The sequence below is a fragment of the Lithobates pipiens genome, unplaced genomic scaffold (assembly GCF_037356315.1).
Source record: "Lithobates pipiens isolate NorthernLeopardFrog02 unplaced genomic scaffold, aLitPip1_a1.2 Scaffold_30, whole genome shotgun sequence".
Taxonomy (NCBI): domain Eukaryota; kingdom Metazoa; phylum Chordata; class Amphibia; order Anura; family Ranidae; genus Lithobates; species Lithobates pipiens.
This window is the reverse complement of record NW_027507791.1, coordinates 125,064,946-125,088,487: the sequence shown is the minus strand read 5'-3', so window position 1 is coordinate 125,088,487 and position 23,542 is coordinate 125,064,946. Positions and strand designations below refer to the sequence as shown.

The 23,542-nt window shown below is 42.0% G+C and overlaps 1 protein-coding gene across 5 annotated transcripts in view; it reads left to right on the top strand.

The window, feature by feature from the left end:
- DTD2 (D-aminoacyl-tRNA deacylase 2) overlaps positions 1-23,038 on the top strand; it is a 37,659-nt gene extending 14,621 nt beyond the window's left edge. For 2 of the 5 annotated variants that reach the window (XM_077464815.1, XM_077464816.1), the window contains exons 2-4: positions 1,430-1,540; positions 7,192-7,261; positions 8,770-10,116. In XM_077464815.1, the coding sequence (XP_077320941.1) occupies positions 1,430-1,540; positions 7,192-7,261; positions 8,770-9,095 (507 nt within the window). In that variant the 3' untranslated portion in view covers positions 9,096-10,116. Of the gene's footprint in view, positions 1-1,429; positions 1,541-7,191; positions 7,262-8,769; positions 10,117-17,931 lie in introns of those variants that run through there. The other 3 variants (XM_077464819.1, XM_077464818.1, XM_077464817.1) reach the window with 3 other exon arrangements.
- Positions 23,039-23,542: the final 504 nt, after the last annotated feature.

The window sequence follows — 23,542 nt, the reverse complement described above, 5'->3', positions numbered from 1 at the left end:
TGGTTTAAATAAACGGCCATTGGGCATCACAATAGATCAAGCAACTCGAATAAATTTACAAAAATTACATTTGTGACATGGTCTTGTGCCCTTTCCGGATTCACTTGGAATTGCACTAAGAGGAGTGTAATGGCTATGTACAAGTTTGTCCCTGAGAGACCGGGATCGCCTAAAGGTGATTTCGGGATATGATTCAAGGTGCTTTTAAATCTTTTCATCACCCATCAAAAGGTACCAATATTTAGTCAAAATGTCCCTAACCTGTTTATGTTGCCCTGAGAATGTGCTGATCAATCGAACACCAGATTCTGTTTTTTTGGGTTTGGGGTAATGTATAAGAGACGATCTGTTCTGGTTCTTGGCTTTCAGATAGGCTTTCTTTTGACATTTATGGCTGTGGCCACGTTGCCGCAACTGTGCCCGCAGCAGCGTGGCTTCTTATCCACATCTTTATATTGCTTTCAGCCTACCAACACAATGTACCTAAACACCTGAGGAAGCTCAGATGTATATATTAATTGTTGTGTGTTGAGTTATTTTGAAGGGACAGCAACTTGACACTGTTATACAAGCTGTATACTCACTACTTTAAATTGTAGCAAAGTGTAATTTCTTCAGTGTTGTCACATGAAAAGATATGATATTTGAAAAAATCTGAGGGGTATACTCACGTTTGTGAGATACCGTATGGGTGTTTTTATCTAATGTGGCTGCCAAAAAAACTCAACCTCAAACTTGCCAGTCTCTAGAGTTCTGACCACTTTCCTCTTCTTTACTGGCCACGCTTCTGAGCTTCAGGCCTAATTTAGAGAAGATAGACATGAACAGAAGGACAAAGATAGGGGATGATATTTGGGAAGGTGGATGGAGGTGCGCTGGCACCTTGGGATTTCTTTAGATTTTATTTTTATATTGTCGTACTCATCAAACAATATGGCAGTAGTGTAATTGTAGACAATTGGGCTGAAGAATTCTGCACAATGGAGGGCTTCCACAATCACCTTGGGTTGTAATAGGTACAAGTCAATTTGCAATTGAAGCTCCATACTGTAATATTTAAGTCCAAATACAAGTTTATTCCAATGTGAGATTGTTTGCAAAGTTTGTAAGGGGTGATAGGACCCCGTGGTAGGCATCAAGACAATTAGGGCATTTGCACTTGGCCACATTCTGCAGAACGGACCCATCCCCTGCTCATTTTAGCATAGGTACTATGGAACCGTTACATAACATGATTGCTCTACATTAATCTCATATAAAATATATTTGCACACTTCAAAATGAAAAAGAAAAAAAAAAGTTTGGACCTATTCTAAGGAATGGGATAGAAATGATCTAGTTGACTGGTAATGGCTTCATCTATACTTCAAAGCTTTGTGAATTGAGCCCAATGTATTTTATCTAATTTTAATGTGGTGTTTTGTTGCAGATGGCAACGATCGACAGGGAGGTAACTGCCCGTGTTATCCTCCAACAGTGTTTACATGCTAAGCTGCAGGTTAAACCTCCAGATAAAGACTCTGAAGCAGAATGGACAGAGGTAAGAAGCCTGTGTATGTATTAAAGCCCAGCTAAAAATAAAATGTCTTAGTTTAAGAGCAATAAGGGCCTCTGTTGGGTTTTTATTGTCATCTGTGTCCGTGTTTGGGAGATTTCCATAAAAAGTGAGAAGAGAGGGAAAATCTTTCCAAAAGGGTCACAGAATGAAATAAAATCCTGACATTGAAGTTTTCTCAAGACTATAAAAAAAAATGTCTTAGAAGGCCGTCACCAGCTGCAGAATCACTCCTTCCTACAAACCCGTTTTTTTAATATATATTTTACAATTAGGATGATGCCAGGTTAACTCTAATAGAAAATGACAGCAACACTTGAATCAATAAGAGTACTAAATTCACATTAATTACATCATATTGGAATAAAGAGCATTAATCACTTACTCAAAACACTGTATTAGTATATTTGAAATGTTTTTTTTTTTTTTCTTAATTTGAAAATGTGTACACATCCTCAGTCCATCCCTGTAGCTGCAGTAGCTGTTTTTTAGTAGGTCCTGCTTTTCATAACAGGCAGCAGGGGGAACAATGCATTAGCTTCCTGATGATTGCAAAAGTGAAAGAGCAGATCCCTGCACACCCTTTAGACATGTATGTTCCAGCGAGGGAGCTGGCCATTGGATAGTGGAATGTTTAGCTATGAGGTCTGCCCATCAATTGCTTGATTACATTCTATTAGACCTGTTTCTGGTATAGAAATCAAGCATCTGATCTGCAGCTAAATCTTGAAGCATCAAGGGGCAGCAGGCAGAAACATGCTTGCTTATAGATATTAAAGCGGAACTTCACAGACATCCATTCCCTGCGCCATCATCTTGAAAGTTCAGTTGCATGGGTAGATACGCTGCTGGTCTCTGGCAGGCCAAATACCTGACAAAGACTGACTGCGCTATCAGTTCTGTTGTATGGGCAATTTATTTACCAGACTCACTTGTACAGATACGCAGAAAATTCTGTGACTTGGCAATCCCAGGAGGCAGTGGGGCCTGGCCCAGGAAGTGCAGCACAAAAAAAACACCCGACAGTACACATTTTAATACATTTTATTTTTTTATTTTTTATTTTTTTTTGGAAGAGAGTAGGGAAGGACAAAAAAAATAAAAAATGTTATAAGGATTTAGGTTCTGCTTTAAGGCCTGGTTCGCTCCTATGCATTTTTGTTGCGAATTTTCAGTTTTGCAGAAACAAACTACAGTCCATTTAACATGGTCTCTTATGGATGTAGTTCACATCTGTGCATATTATGGAAAGGGCCAGGAACGTGCTTTCTGTTTTTTGGTTCCATAGGCTTCAATGGATCAAAAACGTGTATTGAAAAACCCAAAATGAACCTGGAGTATGCAAACTGCAAGCTACATAGGTGTGAACCAGGCCAAAGTGAGCAAAATAAAATGTAAACACTGGCATAAAGAAAATGAATGCAGATGGGGATCTCTGAAATGATTCTAAGGTATTTAAGGGGGATTTAAAGAGAAGTATGGGTTTCACAAAAACAATTATACTAACCTAGTTGGATGCAGCATCGGTCCCCCGCCGGCTCTAAGACTGAGAACTGAGCGATCAAAAACCACCGTTACCTCAGCTCTCTGACTCCAGGCTGCAGAGAACTGGTAACTATAAGTCAATGGCTCGCTGCTCTACCCCTCCAGCTCTCACTGGAGCTCTAGGCTGTGGATGGGTGGGAGCAGCTGGCTCAGGCTCTCAGCGGCTCTCTGAGAGGGTGGATCCTGATCCAGCAGCATCTGGGTGGATCCTGACCGATCAGCTGACAGTGTGCATTAGCCTACTGTTGGCTGAAGATGGGTCACAGGAGTGCAGAATGAACTGCACATCTGTAATCCTTAGGAGAAGTATAGCCAAAAAAGCTATACTTCTCCTTTTTAAGAATACACAGAATGTTAAAGAAACAGCATGTAATTAATGAGAATCAAAACTTGAAGCCGATCGTTACCGAACCTCCTTAGATTATTTTCCCTAACTAATCCCAAAATCTCGTTACCGAACCTCCTTAGAGAATTCCAGCGCTATGGGGCGATATCCCACCTGCAAATAAACTTTACTAAGTCCGAAGCCATGGGCGTAGCAATACCACCTCGGACCCTCTCTGATTTACGGGCCAATTTTAGCTTTAAATGGACGGACACGGCTCTGACATACTTAGGTACGAAAATCCCGGCAAACCTTGCCCAGACATTTGCTCTTAACTTCCCACCCCTACTGACTAGATCTCGGTTACTTCTGGAACAATGGCGGGGAGGTCTCCACTCTTGGTTTGGGAGGTGTAACCTCCTAAAGATGAACATCCTACCCAAGTTTATTTACCTTATTCAGGCCCTGCCCATACATATACCTCCTCTTTTTTTTAGACAGGTACAGTCCCTTTTCACCAAATTTGTCTGGGCACACCAGAAACCCAGGCTGCGCTATGCGCAGCTGACGCTCCCCAAGCGTTGGGGGGGCCTTGCGCTCCCCGATGTGCGTAATTACTATTTGGCGTCCCACTTGGGGAGGATCATTGACTGGGGGCGTAATGGAACAACCAAACTCTGGGTGCAGCTTGAGCAGGCCCAGACCCACATACCCCTGAAAGGAGCGCTGTGGTGCTATAGGGAACTCCCGGCACCCCTAAAACTACACCCCCTTATTGGCACGGCGCTGAAACACGGTCATGGTGCCGCCGCCAAGAAGGCCCTTATTTCTGAACTCTCCCCCCTGCTCCCCATCTTAGGTCATCCGAGCTTTGAACCAGGTCTGCGTTATACTACCTACGCATCTCTAGTTGAGGCCGGCCATGACACTGCGGCCAGTTTCCTGGCGGAGGGGAGATGGCCCTCTTTGACGGAACTCACTGTGGCATCAGGGACATACCGCCTACTGTTTTGGCCGGCTTTACAATTACATCATTTCCTACACTCACTGCCACATCCACAGGACTTCGCACCTACCCTGACGACCTTTGAGAATATGTGCTCAACGACTGACCCAATGACTCATGTGCTTTCCCAGACCTATGCCCTGCTGTCCTCACCTGTAAACCCCCCTGTGCTACCTTGTTTGCTTAACTGGGAGCGGGACCTTGACCGTAAATTCTCACCGACCCAAACAAACCGTATTGTTACACTAGCCCTCAAATCTTCTCTTTGTACCAAGATGCAGGAAACCAATTTTAAAATCCTTACCCGTTGGTACCTAACACCTACCAGGCTGAGCAGGTGCTATCCTTCGTCCTCGGATCGGTGCTGGCGCTGTAATGAGGAGAAGGGGACCCTGCTCCATATGTTCTGGTCCTGTTCCAGGCTGCGGTCGTTCTGGGTGGAGGTCCGTCGTGTAACCCAGCAGTTCGCGGCCTACCCCATCCCGGACGATGCCGCTTTCTTTTTACTGCATCTATCAGTGGTCCCCATTAAAAAGTATAGGAAGTCCCTTATATGTCACCTTCTCAATGCAGCTAAGGCGTGTATTCCCCTATACTGGAAGCGCAGTGCCCCACCAACAGTGGCGCACTGGCTGCGGAAGGTGGAGGACGTACGGAAGTTGGAGGACCTCATCCTTACTGCTCAGCACAAACAAGAAACATATAAAAAAACATGGGATAGCTGGTGCCTGTTTATATTCTCCGCGGAAGGCCAATCTTTGCTAAGGCCCTGATTCTCCTTTGTCCCCGTTTGTGGAACGGATGACCCTATCCACCGCCGTGTCTGTCGGTCTACCCCCCCCCCCTTTTTTTTTTTTCCCTTTTTCTTCTCTGTCCATTCTCTTTCTTCTCCCTCCCCCAACTCTTCCTCTCCACCCCCCATTCCTACCCTCCTAACCCTACCCTTATCCATCTCCGGTGGCTCCGGTCCCCTCCCGGTGGTTGGTCGGGGGGGATCGGAAATTGTACCACACTTCTGTTGCGTTGCACAGAGCTTACAGGTTCACTGTCCCTACTCTTTGCGGAAGCAAGGATCTCCTTTATATCCTGTTGGCTTATTGTATCTTGTTCACTTCACTGTTCAAGTGCCAAAGCGCTCTTGATACCGCATTATTTTCTGTATTGGGGGCTCTACTTGTTTTTTGTATTCCTACGGTTTGTATTGTGGGGTACTCTCCACCGGTGTATCTATCCAAATAAATAAAAATTTATATTTGAAAAAAAAAAAAAACTTGAAGCCGCTACAGTATATCATTTTTTATTTTTTTTACTTGAGTTACACTTTAAAAAAATAATTTCATAATTCCCAATTGTACAGGAAAAGTAGAAAGTCCACTTCTGTTATCTAATGCAGAACTTCCTGTATCATAGAGCATACTAGTGTGTGTGTGTGTGTGTGTGTGTGTGTGTATTGTTTAATAGTTACATTATTTTACAGTAAACAGCTAGAAAGACAGTTATCACTATGGAGATTGTTTGTTTATCAAAACTGTAGGAAAGAAAAAGAAGTGATACTGACAACAGCAGGGGATCTGAGTCTCTGTCTCTAAAGTATATATAATTCCTTGCTGTTTGCTAAAGTGCTGTGTGCCATGAACTGTTTTTAGATATACTGTTTTCACCATAATTTTAGATCACAGCGCTGCTGATCTCCTGTGGCCTTTTTGCGGCTACTTACTTTGTATATGTGCCTACTCCAGTATTAGCTGCATGAAATTGCCCAGGTCAGAGTTCCCGATAGTGGAATGTTGAACATTGACATGGCTGCTTATAGTCTCCACTGAAAGTGCCTTTGACAGGGTGACAACATAGGAGAGCAATTGCAAAAAACTGTTGAGTGTTGACATGAAGTAGTTGAACAAGGACTTTGATGGTAGGATCACACAATATTCTTTTAAAGCTGCAGATTTAGAAAAATATTAAAATGTACTTTTGTCTTTAAGGCTGGGTTCATACTGCTGCGGGGGGAGATCCGGATGTGATTCGCACCCGCACTGCAGTGCAAATCACATCCGATCTCCGTAGCAATGCGAGTTCAGCCATACAGATAGTATGGCTGAATTCGCATCGCTCCTGCAGCAAACTTGCACGGGACCCTTTTTTTGGTCCGCAACAGAATCGGATCGCATGGGGGTTCACACCATGCGATCCGATTCCTGCGCGAGTCTGCAGATCGCACTGCGATATGTGGACGGATCTGGGGGTGTCATTAACATATCATTGACACTCCCAGCCGTCCGCATAGGGCAGTGTGAACTGGCGGCGGGAGGTGTGCGATGCGGGAAAACGCCGCGGATTTGCGGCGTTCCCGCATCGCTGTGGTGTGAACCCGGCCTAAAGCTGAACCTAATGCAAAAAATACAAATTTGTTAGCAGGCATGCTCTTTATTGCAGAAAAGACATGAAATGTCTCTTCTGCAGTAAAATAAACATAACATTTTTTTCTTAGTTCTCTGCAATATGTACACTGAGCTGTGCATACACAGTTCTGTTTATGTATCTGGCACAGCGGCAGTTTGCTGGGATGAATAACATCATCCTGCACCAGCCAATCAAGACGGCCAAAGACTGACACTCAGAAGATGCCAGGGAGAAGCTGCGGAGGGACCTTGCAAGCGCCAAACCATTGGAGCATAGGTGAGTATTCGTGCTTGTAGTTCTCTTTAATGAGACTAGACTGCATAGCTAATTATTAGAAAGCCTCTTCTTTTATCTTTGCAGATTCAAAGGGGTATGGTAATCTACCTATGCTTTTTTAAAGGATCAAGCAAAGATGTCATTCCAAAAATAGGTATGTAAACCCAGAGTTGTTTTGTTTATGAGCAAATAAAAACAAAAAAAAAAAGATTTTTTTTGTCTCGTACGGTGAAAACTCTAAATTTTTGATATCCTCTCACTTTTAGTCTTTGTGACAACAGTGACTCTAACTAACTCAAAGTGTGGATATCCACAGCAGGGAAAAAAACAGTAATAGAAACATGAAAAGTTCATTTAGAACTATATAGAAACTAAAATGTGTCAACAAAAAATCGTTTTTTTTTTTTGTTGACACATTTTAGTTTCTATATAGTTCTAAATGAACTTTTCATGTTTCTATTACTGTTTTTTTCCCTGCTGTGGATATCCTCACTTTGAGTTAGTTAGAGTCACTGTTGTCACAAAGACTAAAAGTGAGAGGATATCAAAAATTTAGAGTTTTCACCGTACGAGAAAAAAAAAAAGAGGAAAGCTTCCAACAGGGACACTTGTTGGACGGGAAGTGAAGGGGAAATCTTCCCAATGGGATGTGGGCAACAAATAATAGACGGATATGTATTAACCACTTCCTATTTTATCTAAAACAAAAAAATTCGCTATACATACAATTTAATGTATATAAGGCATCTTCAGATTCTACCAGCCAAAGTGTGTTGAGGTTGGAAAACCATGTCTGAATACTATAGGCCTCCCCTCCCCCAGTAGACCAATGCTGGCAATATGTGCAGAGCCTTCCATCCACCTTTCTGCATTGCCTAAAAACGAACAGTTGTACGATCGGACCATTTTTATTTAGGGACTGGTGGCTAACATATTGTATATGCCAGAGGCATTCGGATCTGGTCAGCACATCTATGGCAAACCATGGCGCAGTCAGTATAGGCTAGAGCAGGATCCTTTGAGGTCGCTGGGTAATAATGGAGCTCAGCTTCCATACAGCCTCATATACCGAGTGAGGCTATTCCATTGCTAGGATATTTGGTTGAACTAATTATGACATATTTCCCTTTTCAATTGCAGATAGCTTTCTTCTGTGTGGCTACTTTTAATGAAAAAGATCCTGTCCAACAGCAAATCACCTATGTGATAAGGCTCAGAAGGAAGCGGCCATTTACTGGCTGATGACGCATGTTAATTTTGTGAAGAGACACTTGCCAATACATAGTATATGGTACATGAGTTTGGCAATCTCTGCTTCCATCAGTGTCCCTTTTATATACAAATGAAATAGCATAGCCTTAAACTGATCAGGTTTCTTTAAGACAAATTGATTATTAGATTGTAAGCTCTTCTGAGGCCCTCTTAATCCTCTTGTATTTTATTGTATTGTAACTGTATTGTCTCCTTTTTATGTTGTAAAGCGCTGCGTAAATTGCTGGCGCTATATAAATCCTGAATAATAATAATAATAATGCTACCTCTCATGTCACATATGCCAAAGGTAAAACATCAGGTATTTGAGGAGTGGAACCATGTACATTGTCTTGTATATGAAAAATGTTTATTTTTTTTAGTAAAGTTTAAGACTTGTCTGTTTTTCAGTGAACTCGGTACTGAATGTAAAATTGAGTGAAACGGATACTGGGAAGCGTGTGTCAGTCATTGAACTTCCAGGAGACATTCTGATTGTCCCACAGGCAACTCTTGGAGGAAAGTCAAAGGGCCGTTGCATGCAGTACCATTCAAATGCAGACAAGGAGCTTGGTATGGAATTATACACACAGTTTATTTTTCAGTGTCGGCAAGAATTAGAATCTCACCCTAGGTGGGTGGAAGCTGGTGCCGTGCTGTGTCATGGAACATACGGAAACAGACAAGTTTTGCAGCTCGACACTAATGGACCTTACACGCACTTGCTGGAATTCTGAACTCTTCTTTTGGCAAAACTCTTCTTACATTGGGAAAAGGGTTGCAGTCCTCCTTCTGCTTACCACCTGTGTTAAGTGTAAAAGTAAATATATATATATATATATATATATATATATATATATATATATATTTAAAAAAAAATTACTTTCTCTGAGTTTATCTGGTACAAGCAAACATACAACTTTATCCGTGATACCTACTAAGCTCCAATTCCTGGATTTACAGTGGTTAATAACAAAGCACTAATTTACTTTTCATACTTCCAGATCTTGACAACTCTAATATGATTTGCTAAGGGTCATATGTGTAAATACAGTACAAATGACCCAATGTTAAACAGGGTGCATGGTGGGCATTGATGTGACTGGGACACATGACTCGGTACAAACGGGCACTCTATTGTATTATATAATTTAATATGAATGCATCATAGGAAATTACCTACAGCTACTAAACTCTTTTAATGCTGTGTACATGTGCAATTGATTTGCTTCCATAGCCTGATTCTTTCCACCAGCTTCTAACTGGACTGGTGAAGGCACAGCACCAGCAGAACTATAGGAGCTCCTGGCATTCTCTCTGCTCTTCTTCCTGTATGTTTTTTTTTTCCAGCTCATGGTTGGTATCTAGAGCTTATCCTCCCTCTCCCAGTCTGGATGCTCTTGTATCAACCCCCAAGTGGCTCTAATTTCTGTCGGTAGCACACAGTAGAAACATCTGAGATTTATTAAAACACTTGATATGTTTATAAAGTGGACCTTGCACCATTCTGTAATAAAATGTCCTCAAGAAAAAAAAAAAAAGACGAAAATAAATATATTAAAGGACAAAAAAAATACAGCAATATGCCTTTAAAGCGTTTGTTACCCCAACACTTCATATTCTTGATATGTGGTTGCTGTACCATGTACTTGTATGAGAAAGTATTCTGTTCTCTTTGTATTGCTTCCCTTATGTGAAATCCCTGGGGTTCCTGCCAGTCCCCCTACTTTCCTATTAAAAACTGACCCCATTAAGCAGGAGAGCACATCTTGGTCAGTTCTCTAGCTATGTTGGGAACGCAGTGTACTCTCCTCCAATGGTCAGACTTTTCCTGCCATGCTCCCGCTACACAGTCATTCACTGGCAAGCTTGGTTTGCTGCTGTCCCCCCCCCCCCCCCCCCCCATGCAGTTGGGAACAGAGGGAATGTGATCATTTATAAATAAGATTTAAAAAAAAAAGGTATTTTATAGTGGTTTTTTTTTTATATCTGTACAAAAAAGTTTTCCCTTTCCTTTCTATTTTATTTTAAACTGAATGGGTTGTTTTACAAGGTGATCGTTTGCAATCCCTTTACTGTATATCAGTGCACAATAAGGATTTACAAAAACACAAAAACGTTTACACTACACATATTAGATACTGTACACACTAGAGTACTACGAATAACTTTGGAGGATTTTTTTTTTTAAACATAATGCCAAATGATGAAGTAGGAAAGGTTTTAAGTGCAGGTAGCTTGTATATTTGTATTGCGATTTACATTTGCAAAACTGCCATTGAGTATGCAAAATCAGCAGAGTTGTCATTCAACTTAATAGGTTCTGTGCTTTCAGAGAATATACTGTATCTCTGGGGTTCTTCTGCATACTTTTAAGTTTATAATGTGCATGTGACAAATAGAATTGTTTCAACCATTTAAATCATGTGTGTCAAACAAAAGGCCTGCCCGGCCATTTCAGGTGGCCCTTGCACCTCTCCTGCAGCTTTGGCACCCCTCTTATCCCTTGTCTCCCACCTTGTTTCTACAGTCGGCAGTGGACAGTACTCCTCCTACAGATCCAGCACCTATTTGTGCTGCTGCAGCACCCCCTTGTCTCCTTCTCCCCTGGTCTCTGCATTCAGCGGACTCCAGCAGCTAACTTTAGCTGCACTTTCTGTATCCCAGCTCTGCCCCCAGCTTATTTATGGTAGCAGCACAAAGTAAGTGGGGTGTGCTGTGATATAAGGGAGGGTGGCCACTTATGATTTCTGATATAAGGGGGTTAGGGTACTCTGGGCATATGCTTAGAATTATTATGAGAATAATGCAGTTCTATGCCATTTGAAAAGGAGAGTTGCACACCGCTGGTATCATCCATAAGACATTTTATTGGAGACTGCTCAGACCTAACACCATGGCAGAACCATATTCTTTCTGAGTAGTCTCCAAAAAAGTTTCTTGTAGATGATATCAGCTGTGTGCAATGCTCCTTTTCAGACTTCCATCATCTGCTGCAGGAGTATGAGGGAGCTCTATGCTGGTCTGTACCTGCCCTTCTTAAGTTATTACTAAAACCAGTATTAATATAATGCAGCGGCAAATATTTTATATGATAAAGAGTAGATACATTTGTATAGTCTTACAGGTATAACCAGCCCTGTGAGGGCAACCATTACGCTAATGCTTTCCGCAATGAAATTGAGTTTGACACCTGTGATCTAAATGTAAAAATTGGAGGCAATGCTATGCAGCGAAAGGGTTAAAAATAAAAGCCCTGTCCATTGAGAGTGTCCTTACTGACAACTGATGCAGTTTCATTGGATGACGAGGTGGCAGAGGGTATGACCATGAAGTCAGGGGAAGTCAGTCTCCTGTAACAAAGTTAAACAAATTGAAATATCCCTTTCCTGCACTATAAATGGGTAAGCAAAAGAGGTTCCCAGATCAGCAGGTTCCAGACAAAAGCCATTGGTCTGAACTGGTGCATTACAGCAATGTCTGGATGAAAATATGGGTAATAGGTAATTCCTGTCTGCATTTAAAGTGAAGTTCCAGTCATATTTTTGTTCATTAAAAGTCAGCAGCTACAAAAAGTGTAGCTGCTGACTTTTAATAAACAGCCATTCACTTGTCACATGATCCCATAATCCAGCGATGCACTCGCACTGTGTTTTCCTCTGTGTCCTCCCTCTGTGGCACCGGCATCACTATTATGGGCACCCAGCTGTGACAACTTGCGGCTTCACAGCCAGGTGCCCACTGTGCATGTGACTGGACTCTGTGACTGGTCCAGAAGTCTTCTAGAACCTGTCATGTGTCCCAGAAGACTTTGGGAGGGAGAGCTTCTGCTTCCAATCGCCTGAGGCAGGTATAGGCAACCTCGGCCCTCCAGCTGTGGTGAAACAAATCCCATCATGCCTGTGCCTTTAGGAGTCATGTCTGTGATTGTAAGGGTCTTGCAATGTCTTATAGGACTAATTTCAAAACTGCTGGAGGGCTGAGGTTGCCTACCCCTGGTCTAAGCTGACCGGAACAGAAGTGGGATCAGGTACCTGTCTAAATTGGATACCTGTCCTCTGCCCAAAGCTGCATAAAAGGTTTAATCGTGAGACAAGGCCAAAGAAAAAAAACAGACTGCAATGGACAGCTGGCTACATCCACTTTGTAATGACATTTTAATGTATTGAGAATACTGCACCTGGATGCTTTTCACACCACACCTGCCAGAGATGCCAATGAGTTTGCCATACTTCTAGTTGAACGAGCCCTGGTATTCTGAGGTAGAGCTTGAACTCCAGAAACTGCATATGCCAACTGGATGACTCTCACAATCCATCTCAAGATTATACTTGATGAAATTGAAGCTGCTCTTTTTGGACACTTCAGCAGGACAAAGAGTCTATCTGACTTTCTAAATTGTCTGTTGACACTCTGATAATCAGCTGCACCAAGTCCAGCCTTTACAGAATGCCAGCTTCCGAAGAAGAGAACTGTGGTAAGAATAAGGGTAGCACCATCTCCAAGCTCGATTACCTTATTTGAGAACAGTTGGCAGTAAGGCTTCTTGTTTGAAAAGGTCTGGATTTCCAAAACCCTGTGGGCGGATGCAACTGTAAGCATGGTTTAAATTGAAAGTGAACACGAGGAAGTAGGAAAGAAGGGAGAAGATGCCAATGCATTCATGACCAAGGGTCTGTTCCACTGCTGAAAGATCGGTTTAAAAAGAGGCATCATTTTAAACACCGCTCTGGGGAATTTCACCACCAGAGGATGACCTGCCCAGCAAGTTCCTGAAAGAGTTAGCAATGCAGACACCTGTACCTTTTAGGTTTAGTTCACACTGCCGTGACCTGCAGTACGACTTTGCCATGCGACTTGATTACTACTTAGATAGAAGTATAGAATAGAAGAGAATAGAAGTTGGATAGAAGTCACCTATAAGTAGTAGTACAGGAACCATTTCTGAAGTTGGAGCGACTTCAGTAGTGCTAATAAAAACAGCTCTCATTGAAAAATATTGGATTTCACATGTCACGCAACTTGGGGTCTCACAAGTCAGATCCCAAGTCGCGGCAGTGTGAACTAAGCCTTAAAGCGGAACTTCAGTCATGTTTCTATCTTTCCATCTATTAAATCTTCTGCCCTTGTTGTTTGGATAGTAAAACATTTTTTTTTCTGCCAGTAAATACCTTATACAGCCCACTTCCTGTTTCTTGTCTGGTAAAAAGCCTAGGCTTAAGACATCATACACAGCTCCCACGCTCATGAGAGTTTGCCAGGAAGGGAGGGGGTGAGTCATAAGAGGGCCAAAGAAAGCTGCAGAGCTGGAGGTGTGTCTGTGTAAATCCAGGACGTGAACAGGCATCATCTTCAGTTGCCCACAGTTAAAATGGATGCAGCCAGACTCAGTGGAAGGAAATTTTTGCAGCATATCTAGCAAGTACAGAATCACAGTATATATAAAATAATATGCAAAAGGGTTGGAGGGAAGCTTCAGAATGGCAAAGATGTTTTTATTACAAATTATGTGAGCAGACTGCAGTTCCTCTTTAAGGTGTTCCAACCAAGACCAACCCCTCAGATGTTCAGACAAGCTTTCATTAATACTTGTACTTATTCCTATTGATTTTATAATAGGTAGTGACACTAGTGACTGCATCACTTTTACTGTGATGGATTTGAAAAAATTTAGAAGTCAATTTATGAGGTCACATATGAAGCTTGGCCTGATGCTGCAATGTCTTGGCAAAAATCTGCTCTCTGGGGTTTCTAAAAACGGACTTTTGGCAGGAGGGTTGCATAATGTACCACCATAAAAATTAAAAACCGACATATCTCTCCTCTTTAAAGTCCTAAGGCTGAGCCCCCTACTGTCAATCTGCCTTCAATGCCTCCAGTGCCGCCTGAAGCCAGAATCATCTACGAATGAAGGTCTCGGCATGCCTATGTCACTACGAAAATCATAGGGTCAGTAAGGAAGGATCCATCACTCTCCCTAATCTCAAAACAATCCCCCATATCTTCCTAGGAAGCAAAAAAAAAGTTCCTGGCTTGCATATCATGCCATGATACTCCAGATGATGGGAGACTGAAAAACAACCTGCGCTTTTTTAGGGTCCTCAAAACTAAGTCTCTGTGAGACAGGAAAAGGGACAAGAAACTGGGACGTAACAGGACATTGTCCAAGTAGTGAAAATTCTGTAACCCTGGCAGATGGGGAAGAGGCAATACTGTTAGCAGTATCTTGGAGAAAGTCTTTGGATTCAAGGACAGCCCAAATGGAAGCATCACTGGCCAATAATTTAGCCAGAGAGGCCATCTACCATCACGGAAGAGCATATAATGCCTGCGGCAAGATGAACAAGGTCTACTGACGCTACAACAATAAAATTGAAAGCTATTTTAATTTATTTCCAAAGTTTTATTATTATAGTCCCTAAGAACTGCAGAATTTAAAGCAGACTCAACATTTGAAGTGCAGGATTTCAGAACTCTAGATATCGAGATAAGAGCTATAGCTGGCCTGCATGTTGATCCTCCTGAAGAATATATTTTCTTGCAGTCTGAGCCAAAGTACCTATTCATCAGACCCTTGAATGTTACAAAATTGCCCAAGGGTAGTGTTATGTGTCTGGCTAGTCCCTGTAGGGGCAGAATCCACCTTAGGAGTTGAATTTCCAACACTAAATCCCCATACACACTATCAGATTTTCTGCTGATTTTTTTTCCTTCAGATTTACCAAAACCATGTAGTGCAAGGGCCTGCCTGATTGCATACAAATTGAAACTCCTAAGGTTTGACCTCATATTATAGGGTTTTGGTAAATCTGAAGGAAAAAATCTGCAGAAAATCTGATAGTGTGTATGGGGCTTCAGAGTCGGTCGGACAAAAAAAGGGTACCGTTTCTAAAATCAATTGGATAAACTGGGATGCGCACTCATTTTCCAGTAAGGAATTTATTTCAAATATCAGTGAAAAAGTAGGTAACACATTCTTAAGAGAAGTAAAATCTTTCCTTTGTTTCGGGGCAGATTCTCAACCCCTTCCTCCCAGCCAATAACCCCCTTAAAGGTAAAGTTTACCTCTGTTCTAGGAGAAATTAGGTTCAGAAAAGCATCTCAAAAACACAGCGATAGCCTCACAATATGTCCCGTGAAATCTTGGGATTGGTGAGGATCCCAAATTCACAAGAAGATACTTGTTCACAGAGCAAGGGCATCTTCTATTGAGATTTGGAATACTCTGCGTTCCTAGGATCTTACCAAAAAGGTCAAGAGGACACTCTCTAGTGTTAACTCAACTTTAAAGACCTTTGAATATCCTATTGCGTGCCATTGCTTTTTTAACAGCTTAAGGCCCACCCACAGTATGGGTGGCCCTATGCGCCAGATCAGGTACATGTACACGACCTGCCATTTCCGGGTACAGGGTGCACTCGTGCACACCCCACGCTGGATCTGTGTTGTCATTTGGTAGAGCATAAGTCAGTCAGCAGGTCCCGACCAATGATTTATGGCCATGACCTGCTGATCTGCTTAGCAAATCACAGGTCAGAGCCCTGTGTTTACTAACAAAACAGGGCTCTTCACAGAGAGCAGTGCAGGGAGAAAAAACAGCCACATCTGTAGGTAAAAGTAGCACATATTTCACATTACACTTGTTAGGCACAGAGTTACCCCCTTTTATTGCCCCTAAATGTTATACTAGCAGTTATCACTGTATTAGTGTGACTGGTGATGTCAATGTCAGTTAGTCAATTCCCATCAAGTGTCACAGTCCTACGTTGGCTCCAACTTGTCTTGCATACACACGATCACACAAATGTTGCCCAGCAATTACGAACATGGGAACGTGGTGATGTACAAGACGTATGACGAGCTGAGAAAACGGAAGTTCAATAGCCAGTGCAGCTCCTTCTGCTTGATTCTGAGCATGGGTGAACTTTTGTGCATCGGACTTGTGTACACACAATCGGCAATTCCGACAACAAAGTTTTATTGGTGGAAAATTTGAGAACCTGCTAGTCAACATTTGTTAGCGGAAAGTCCGAAAACAAATGTTCGATGGAGCATACACGGTGGGACTTTCAGCCAACAAGCTCACATCCAACATTTGTTGTCGGAAAATCCGATCATGTGTACGGGGCATAAGACAAAGAAGATATTTGGGGGGCACACCCTAAAAGATGCATTAAAGATGGTGCAGCCATAAGACCATACAACAGAACAAAATTTTACAGCGCACACATGCAAAAAAGACATTTACCTCTAGCAAGGCTTATTTAAAACACCTAGACATTTTCAAAAAACATTATCAAAAAATATGGGGATTTGTTCACACCATATTGCTATATGGTGCTTAAGCCCACTTACTGCGACAAAGTAATTAACATAATTAGTGGGTCCTACACTATCCATGGACTGGGAGATCCTGCTTCTCTGAACCATGGGAGAACTAGAAGTCTCCACAGGTGGACACTAATGAAAGGTACTTACTGAGGGAATGGGGTGCTCCGCACTCAAAAGGATTTGGTCAGAATCCATACAATAGACAAAGAAGATATTGTATAATATTTTGTTCTACGGGGCATAAGAGGCACTGATCACAATCATTATTAGTGTAACAAAAAAAAAAAAAAATTCCAGTGTATATATATACCATAGTTGTAGATGCTATAACTTTCACACAAACCAATTAATATGCACTTATTGGGGTTTTCTTTAACCAGACATGCAGCAGAGTACATTTTCGCCTAAATTTATGAGGAAGTTAGATTTTTATTTTATTAATGGATATGTTCTATAACAGGAAGTACTAAATATTTAAAACAAAAACAGTGGAGATCAAATATCATTACAAGAAAGGTCTATTTGTGTGAAAAAAAATAAAATATTTAAACAGAATCCCCCCTCCAAAAATCAAAAGACAGCAGCTACACATACTGTAGCTGCAGACTTTTAATATTAGGACACTTTCCTGTCCTGGAATCCAGCGATGTCAGCACCCCAGCCGATGTTTCCATCGGCTGTTGGATGCTGCCGCCGCCATTGCCAGTAAGGAAACCCGGCAGTGCAGCCTTGCAGCTTCACAGCTGATTCCCTACTGCTCATGCGCGAAACGGTCTGCGCTCTCTTACTGGCCCAGCAGCGGGGGAAGGAGGAGGGGGGCCGAACTTCTGACATACCTTCGCCATGGTGAGGTCTGACGGAAGTGGGAACAGGGTAACTGCCAAAAACAGGTACCCAATCCCCCCCCCCCCCCCCGAAAGGTGGAAAATGTGGCACCAGAGCGGGGGAGGAATCCAATAAGGGAAAGTTAAACTTTTGGGTGGTCATGAAGGGGGTAAAACCTTCCAGAGCTTAAGTGGTTAAAAAGGAATATTTAGATTTGTAACATGCGCTGTTTTCTATTTACACACTAATGCAATTAGCACTGTCTAGGATGTACTGTATATTTTAGTTGAACAAGTATGCATAGAAACCCTAGAATCTGTTATTACTTTCCTTTATGTAAATATGAGTACAGTACTGCACCTTTAAATGTCTATAGGACACACTTGTTGATCGTGTTATTTAATTATTTCAAAATAGGTGACATAATTCTCTCTCAGTACTTTCCATGGATTGGTCAATACACAGGGAAAATGGAGGAAGACATACATTCCAGGAACTGATGCTGTCATTCTTGAAGGAAATGATTCACAAAGGGCAAGTCTGTAAGGAATCAAGTTTTTCTTGTATGAAAGGATATGTCATACTTTAGAACAATTATTATGTACCATTTTCCCTTCATAATTATTGGTGTGTGCGTTGTTCTGTAATTTGTGTTACTCAGAAGAGCAGCTGATTCAGTAAAAACATTAAATTCCCTACAGCTTGCACTGCATTGGGCTAGGTATTTACTGTTTCCCTGATATGAGGAGCAGCTATGGGACATTTAGGCTCGGTTCACACTAGACCAAGTCCAAAAAGTCACACGACTTTCAGTGCAACTTTGGTGTCCGATTTTGATACGACTTGGATGTGACTTGTAGTATCAGTTAAGATTGCTCTCATAGGAAACTTTAAATTTACATGTCATCCAACTTGGGGTCTCACAAGTTGAATCTAATGTCGCATCAGTGTGAACCGAGCCTAAGGGACATGCTATTTGGATAATTCTGTTGCTGGTAACACTTTACCTGTAACACTTTTCTGTAATATAGCTTTGTAAAGTGACAGCAAAACGTTTGGAGTTTAAGCACTAACAATGCTATTTTTTGACTCTATTATATTTTCTTTCAATTTGGAATTACCATTTTTGCCTAATAAAAATAACGTGCCCTGCTCCCGCAGCCTCTTGGCAAAGATGGCTGCATGTGACAGTAGAATAGCGGATCGCTGTCGGACAACGCTGGATTCGCTGGGCAAATGAGCACGTTGTTTGAAGTGATGGGGCGATGTTCCTCTTTCAGATAACAAAGATACAAGCCTTGCGGATAACTTCAAATCTATGTTCAGGCTGCAGACGGCTGTCCCTCCTTTCCCTTAAAGCCGCCACTGGTCACATGAGTGCCCTGAGAATAGGTAAGTATAAGCACCTTTCTTCTACAGGGCAGTTAAGCCCCATACACATTATCAGTTTGTCTGCTGAGTTTTTCCTTCAGGTTTACCAAAACCATGTAGTACAAGGGCCTGCCTGATTGCATACGCATTGAAACTCCTAAGGTTTGACCTCATATTATATGGTTTTGGTAAATCTGAAGGAAAAACTCAGCAGACAAACTGATAGTGTGTATGGGGCATTAGAAGCAGGGTGGGAGCAAATTTAAGATTAGATAATTATAGCCTAGACTTCCACTTTAAGTATCTTTAAAATGTATTTATTTATTAGAGGTGCCGTTAATTTACGCAGCGCTTTACATATATATTGTACATTCACATCAGTCCCTGCCCTTAAGGAGCTTTCAATCTAAGGATATGTAGAAATGTCTTATTTGGACAGAGAAATCTCCAGGGATAAGGTTTCTGTAGTACGAGAAAGTGCTAGAGACTACTCCCCCTTTCAGGAAATATCTGGTATTGGTAAAATGTCCCCATGCCAGTATGTTTGGCTTTAAGTGATCACATGCAGTAAATTGTGATGGCTTTTGCCATAGTATTGCATAGCATGATAGTGGATTAATTTAAAGCATTTTATGAGTAAGACAATAAAAGTACAGTTAATCAGGCGTCAATATTAGTTGCATGTTTGCACTTTAAATTAATGTTTTTGCTCTCATTTGGGAATTCCAGATACATGTGCACACAGTCAGTCAACTGCCAGAACACAGTTTACACATTTTCCTTACATTGTAGTGTCTGAAGACAAAGAACACGGTGAAGTCATGAATGCTGCTGCAGCACACTCTACTGGTAATTCCATACAACAGTGTGTATTGTATAGACACTTTTACAGGATCACACACAGCAACATACCTGCTGCCAGGATACAGTCATCTTATGAAAAATGTGTCATATGTGCTTGAAAAAATACATTACAGGCACCTGAAATAGACAATTATAAGTGATGTCTTCTTCAGTTACTTTTAGGGCCTCATGCACACAGGATTTTTTTTTTATTTCCCCTGGATGCCTTTGCTCCTGGCAGGAAAAAAAACAGCTTAAAAAATGACCTAAATCCGTGTTTTGCACACGTTTAGGTGTTCATTGATTCCATTGACTAGAATAATAATTTATTCTGGCCATTAAAATGAATGAATGCTCAATTGTTAAAGTGCCTAGTGTTTAGGCGTGTTTAGGCACAGTTGGTGTTTTTTCTGCCCAAAAATTATTTTCCTGAATGCATTGGTGGTGTTTTCAGCCTGTACACGTTCCTATTCTAATACATCTATGTCTGCATGGCCATGTAGGATACCATAGAGGTGTGTTTACAGGCTGAAATAAAAGTCAAACGCCTGTAAAAGTGGCTTTTTTTTACGCCCTGTGTGCATGAGGCCTATCTTTCCTTATTCAGGCCTCCTGGCCTCTTCTGTACATTAATAGGTGTTTGCTGATTTTGAAGTCACTTAGGTCTTTTATATCGGTATTTTAGAAAAGGTCCAAGAAGATTCCTCTACAGTACCCCAGAGCTTGATGTAAATGCTGATGCTAAATACAAAGAACAATATAAATACATTTTAATAGACAAGTTGACTGAACTCTCTAATGTCAAGATTATGAATCCAAAACAAAAAATGATAAACCGCACTTTTTTGCAACCAGACTCCCTGTGACTTCTAATGCCGTGTACACATGACCCGATGGAGCATACACACGGTCACATTTTCTGATGAAAAGCTCTCATCAGTCTTTTGCTGCCTGAAATTTTGACCGTGTGTACGTGGCATTAGTGTCTCCCAGTGTTGTCTCTGTGACCTCCTATGTTCTCAGTGTTTATTCAGCCATGTGTTCCCAGTGATATTCTAGCCTTCATTCAGCCCTATGATCATTGTGTACTTCAGTCTTCCAGTTTCCATTCATCATCTTTGTGTTCCAGCCAACTTCTCATCACCAGCACCTGTTCACTCAGTCTGTTTTCCTCCTGTGCCATTGTATGTTTATGTGCAATCCTACCTCTTTGGACTGTGTTATCTACTTCCATGTGGTTCCTTCACCCCGTTGCTGCAAGGGACTCGTTAATTTCCTGTGTGCTTCCAGTGTTCTCTGTGTTCTGCCATTACCTGCTTTTTTAGCCACTTGTTAACTTCCGTGTACTTCTTGTCCACATCCCTGCTTCAGCAACCCTACACATCCTTGCCTGCAGCCTGCTTCCAGTGACCTCCTGTAATTCTGTGCACCTCCATCCATTCCCATTACCTCTGTGTGCTTGTGTACATCTGCCCACTTAGATTGTGGTAACTACTGGCCAGTAGGTCCTGGTTCCCCTTGCAGCTAGATACTCTCTCCTGCACGCTTACTCTCAGTTCCCAGTAGTGTTTGCTCAGGTGAGTCAAGGGGACACAACCTGGACGCCACCTGCAGCTAAACCCATCTCCACCATTAGGAGCTCTGGTGAAGTCAAAGTGGCACCCTAGACTTTGCGTTGTGGCCCTTCTAAGGGCTGGTGCAGGCTTGCTTGTGGGGGGGGCATGCTGGGTTCTCCCCACTAGTGCCATCAGGTATCTAGCCCACTCAAGACTCCTCATGTCCACCTGTGTCTCCTCTGTGGCCAGCACTACTGGCTAGTCTCAGCTGCTGCTACCAACTCTTGGTTAACCAATCCGCCCTCTAGTAGGAGCAGAATCCCAATCTGTGACAAAGAGCATTGGCTCTACAGTAAATGCATGCAAAGCATTTAGAATACAGTAGCTTGAAAATTGTATACACTATGCACCAGAGCAATTATATTTACTATTATTATTTTCTGTGATGCTGTGCAATTTGAACTACAAAATGCAAATATAAGAGGCCTGCACAAAGAATTTAATAATCTAGTGGCATAGTCGCAGCTTTATACAACATTTTAATGGGTTCTGCTGATTCAGCTTCCTTGGCATGTATGTGTGGGTGTTGCGATGTGACAATGAGTCAGAATGTCAAATAAAGGTGTAATTCAATACTTGGCTGATGAATGAAAGGCACTATGTTACTTGTGTCACTTAGACACATATCATTTCACCTTTATGAATTTGAGACTTTGACCTGTATAGCAGTGCTGCCAGCAATCATGTAATTTAGCTTTAACAAGAACTGCTTCTGCTTGCCTGTAACTAGGGACATCTTGGCTGATTTGGCAATTGATGTAAAAGGCTCAGGCAATGTATATTAATAACTGGGCAGTATCAGCATTACCAAGCTAATGATAATAGTAATTTAGGAAAGTCTTGGTGGGCCCATCATTCTCTAGATTATAAGGAGGCTATATTTTCTGCATGCAGACTAGATTACATTTCAGAAAATTTTGGGGGAGTAAAATATGGAAAGGTTAAAGCCTGTCTCAAATGTTTATTGTTGTCTACGTATGTGTCGGGTCACCTTGAGGCGAGGTGACAGATGCACACCGTAGGGATCCGTAGTGCACTGCAAGGTTGTGGACCCTACGGCTGACTGCTGCGGACAGGAGACAGGTCCCATCGGGGTTAGAGCGTAAGATTCCCTGGGGCGCGGAGTCTAAGAGCCAGCAGGTGTTCACCAGAGCCTCGAGTGGTGAGGATGGACTTGGCTGCAACTGGCTCCAGGTCGTGACCCCCAGGGTCTCCCAGCTCACACCCACAGTAGGCAACAGGAGAATAGGGATGGTGAGGGACAAAGCCAAAAGGTCAGGATCACAGGCAAACAGGGATAGTCAAAGACACGCCAAAGTCGGTAACGGAACAACAGAAGAGCACACGGCAGGTAACAGGAAGCTAAACACACAAAGGTGAAGGGATATTTAGCTTAACCGCTTTCATTCTTTAAGAAATTTGGTTTCCATTTTGTGTCTCTCTCTAACATCCACCTCACAAAATGTATGCTCAAGTTTTGCTACTCTAGTTTCGTTTCCCATGTTACTGTTATCTTATTTAGTTGTTGCGTTTCTTGGAAAGCACATGATTTTGAGGAATTGCTAGTTTCACTTTTATTGTAGGCTGTACTTGTATATGATTGGATAATCTGTATGACACGTTCAAAGGGTGGTACTTTCTGAAAACCCCCTTTAAATATTCACACCAAAGAATAAAGATTAGATTTGCTCGGAGAGACTTTGTTGTTTTGTGTCATTGTCTCAATGGGCGAATCTCCCAGGCCTGTGTGGGGATTGAACATCACACTTTGACAGACATGAAGGGGTTAAGAAATCACCTTTAGACAATCTACATTTTCCTTCAGTTTGGGGGCTCGTCCGGGATCGATTATAATATATGTCTATATGGTGAGTTGAATTCATAAATGTATCTCTCACTGTGACATCTATTCAGAAATCGTTCTTTGAACCTGTAATTTATGTAGAAGTTGTTTTTAGACCTCGTTGATAAGTTTAACTGCTCTGAGTTAACAGTGATAAAGCCTTGGGTGGGCTTTAATGGACCCTGAGAAGTTCATTTAATAAGACTGCTTTAAGAAGCAGCACCTGTTCCCGTGTGAACAGGTAGAGAAGCCTTGGGTGGGCTTTAATGGACTCCGAGAAGTTCATTTAATAAGACTGCTTTAAGAAGCAACACTTGTTCCCGTGTGAACGAGAAAGCTCTGGGGGGGCTTTCAC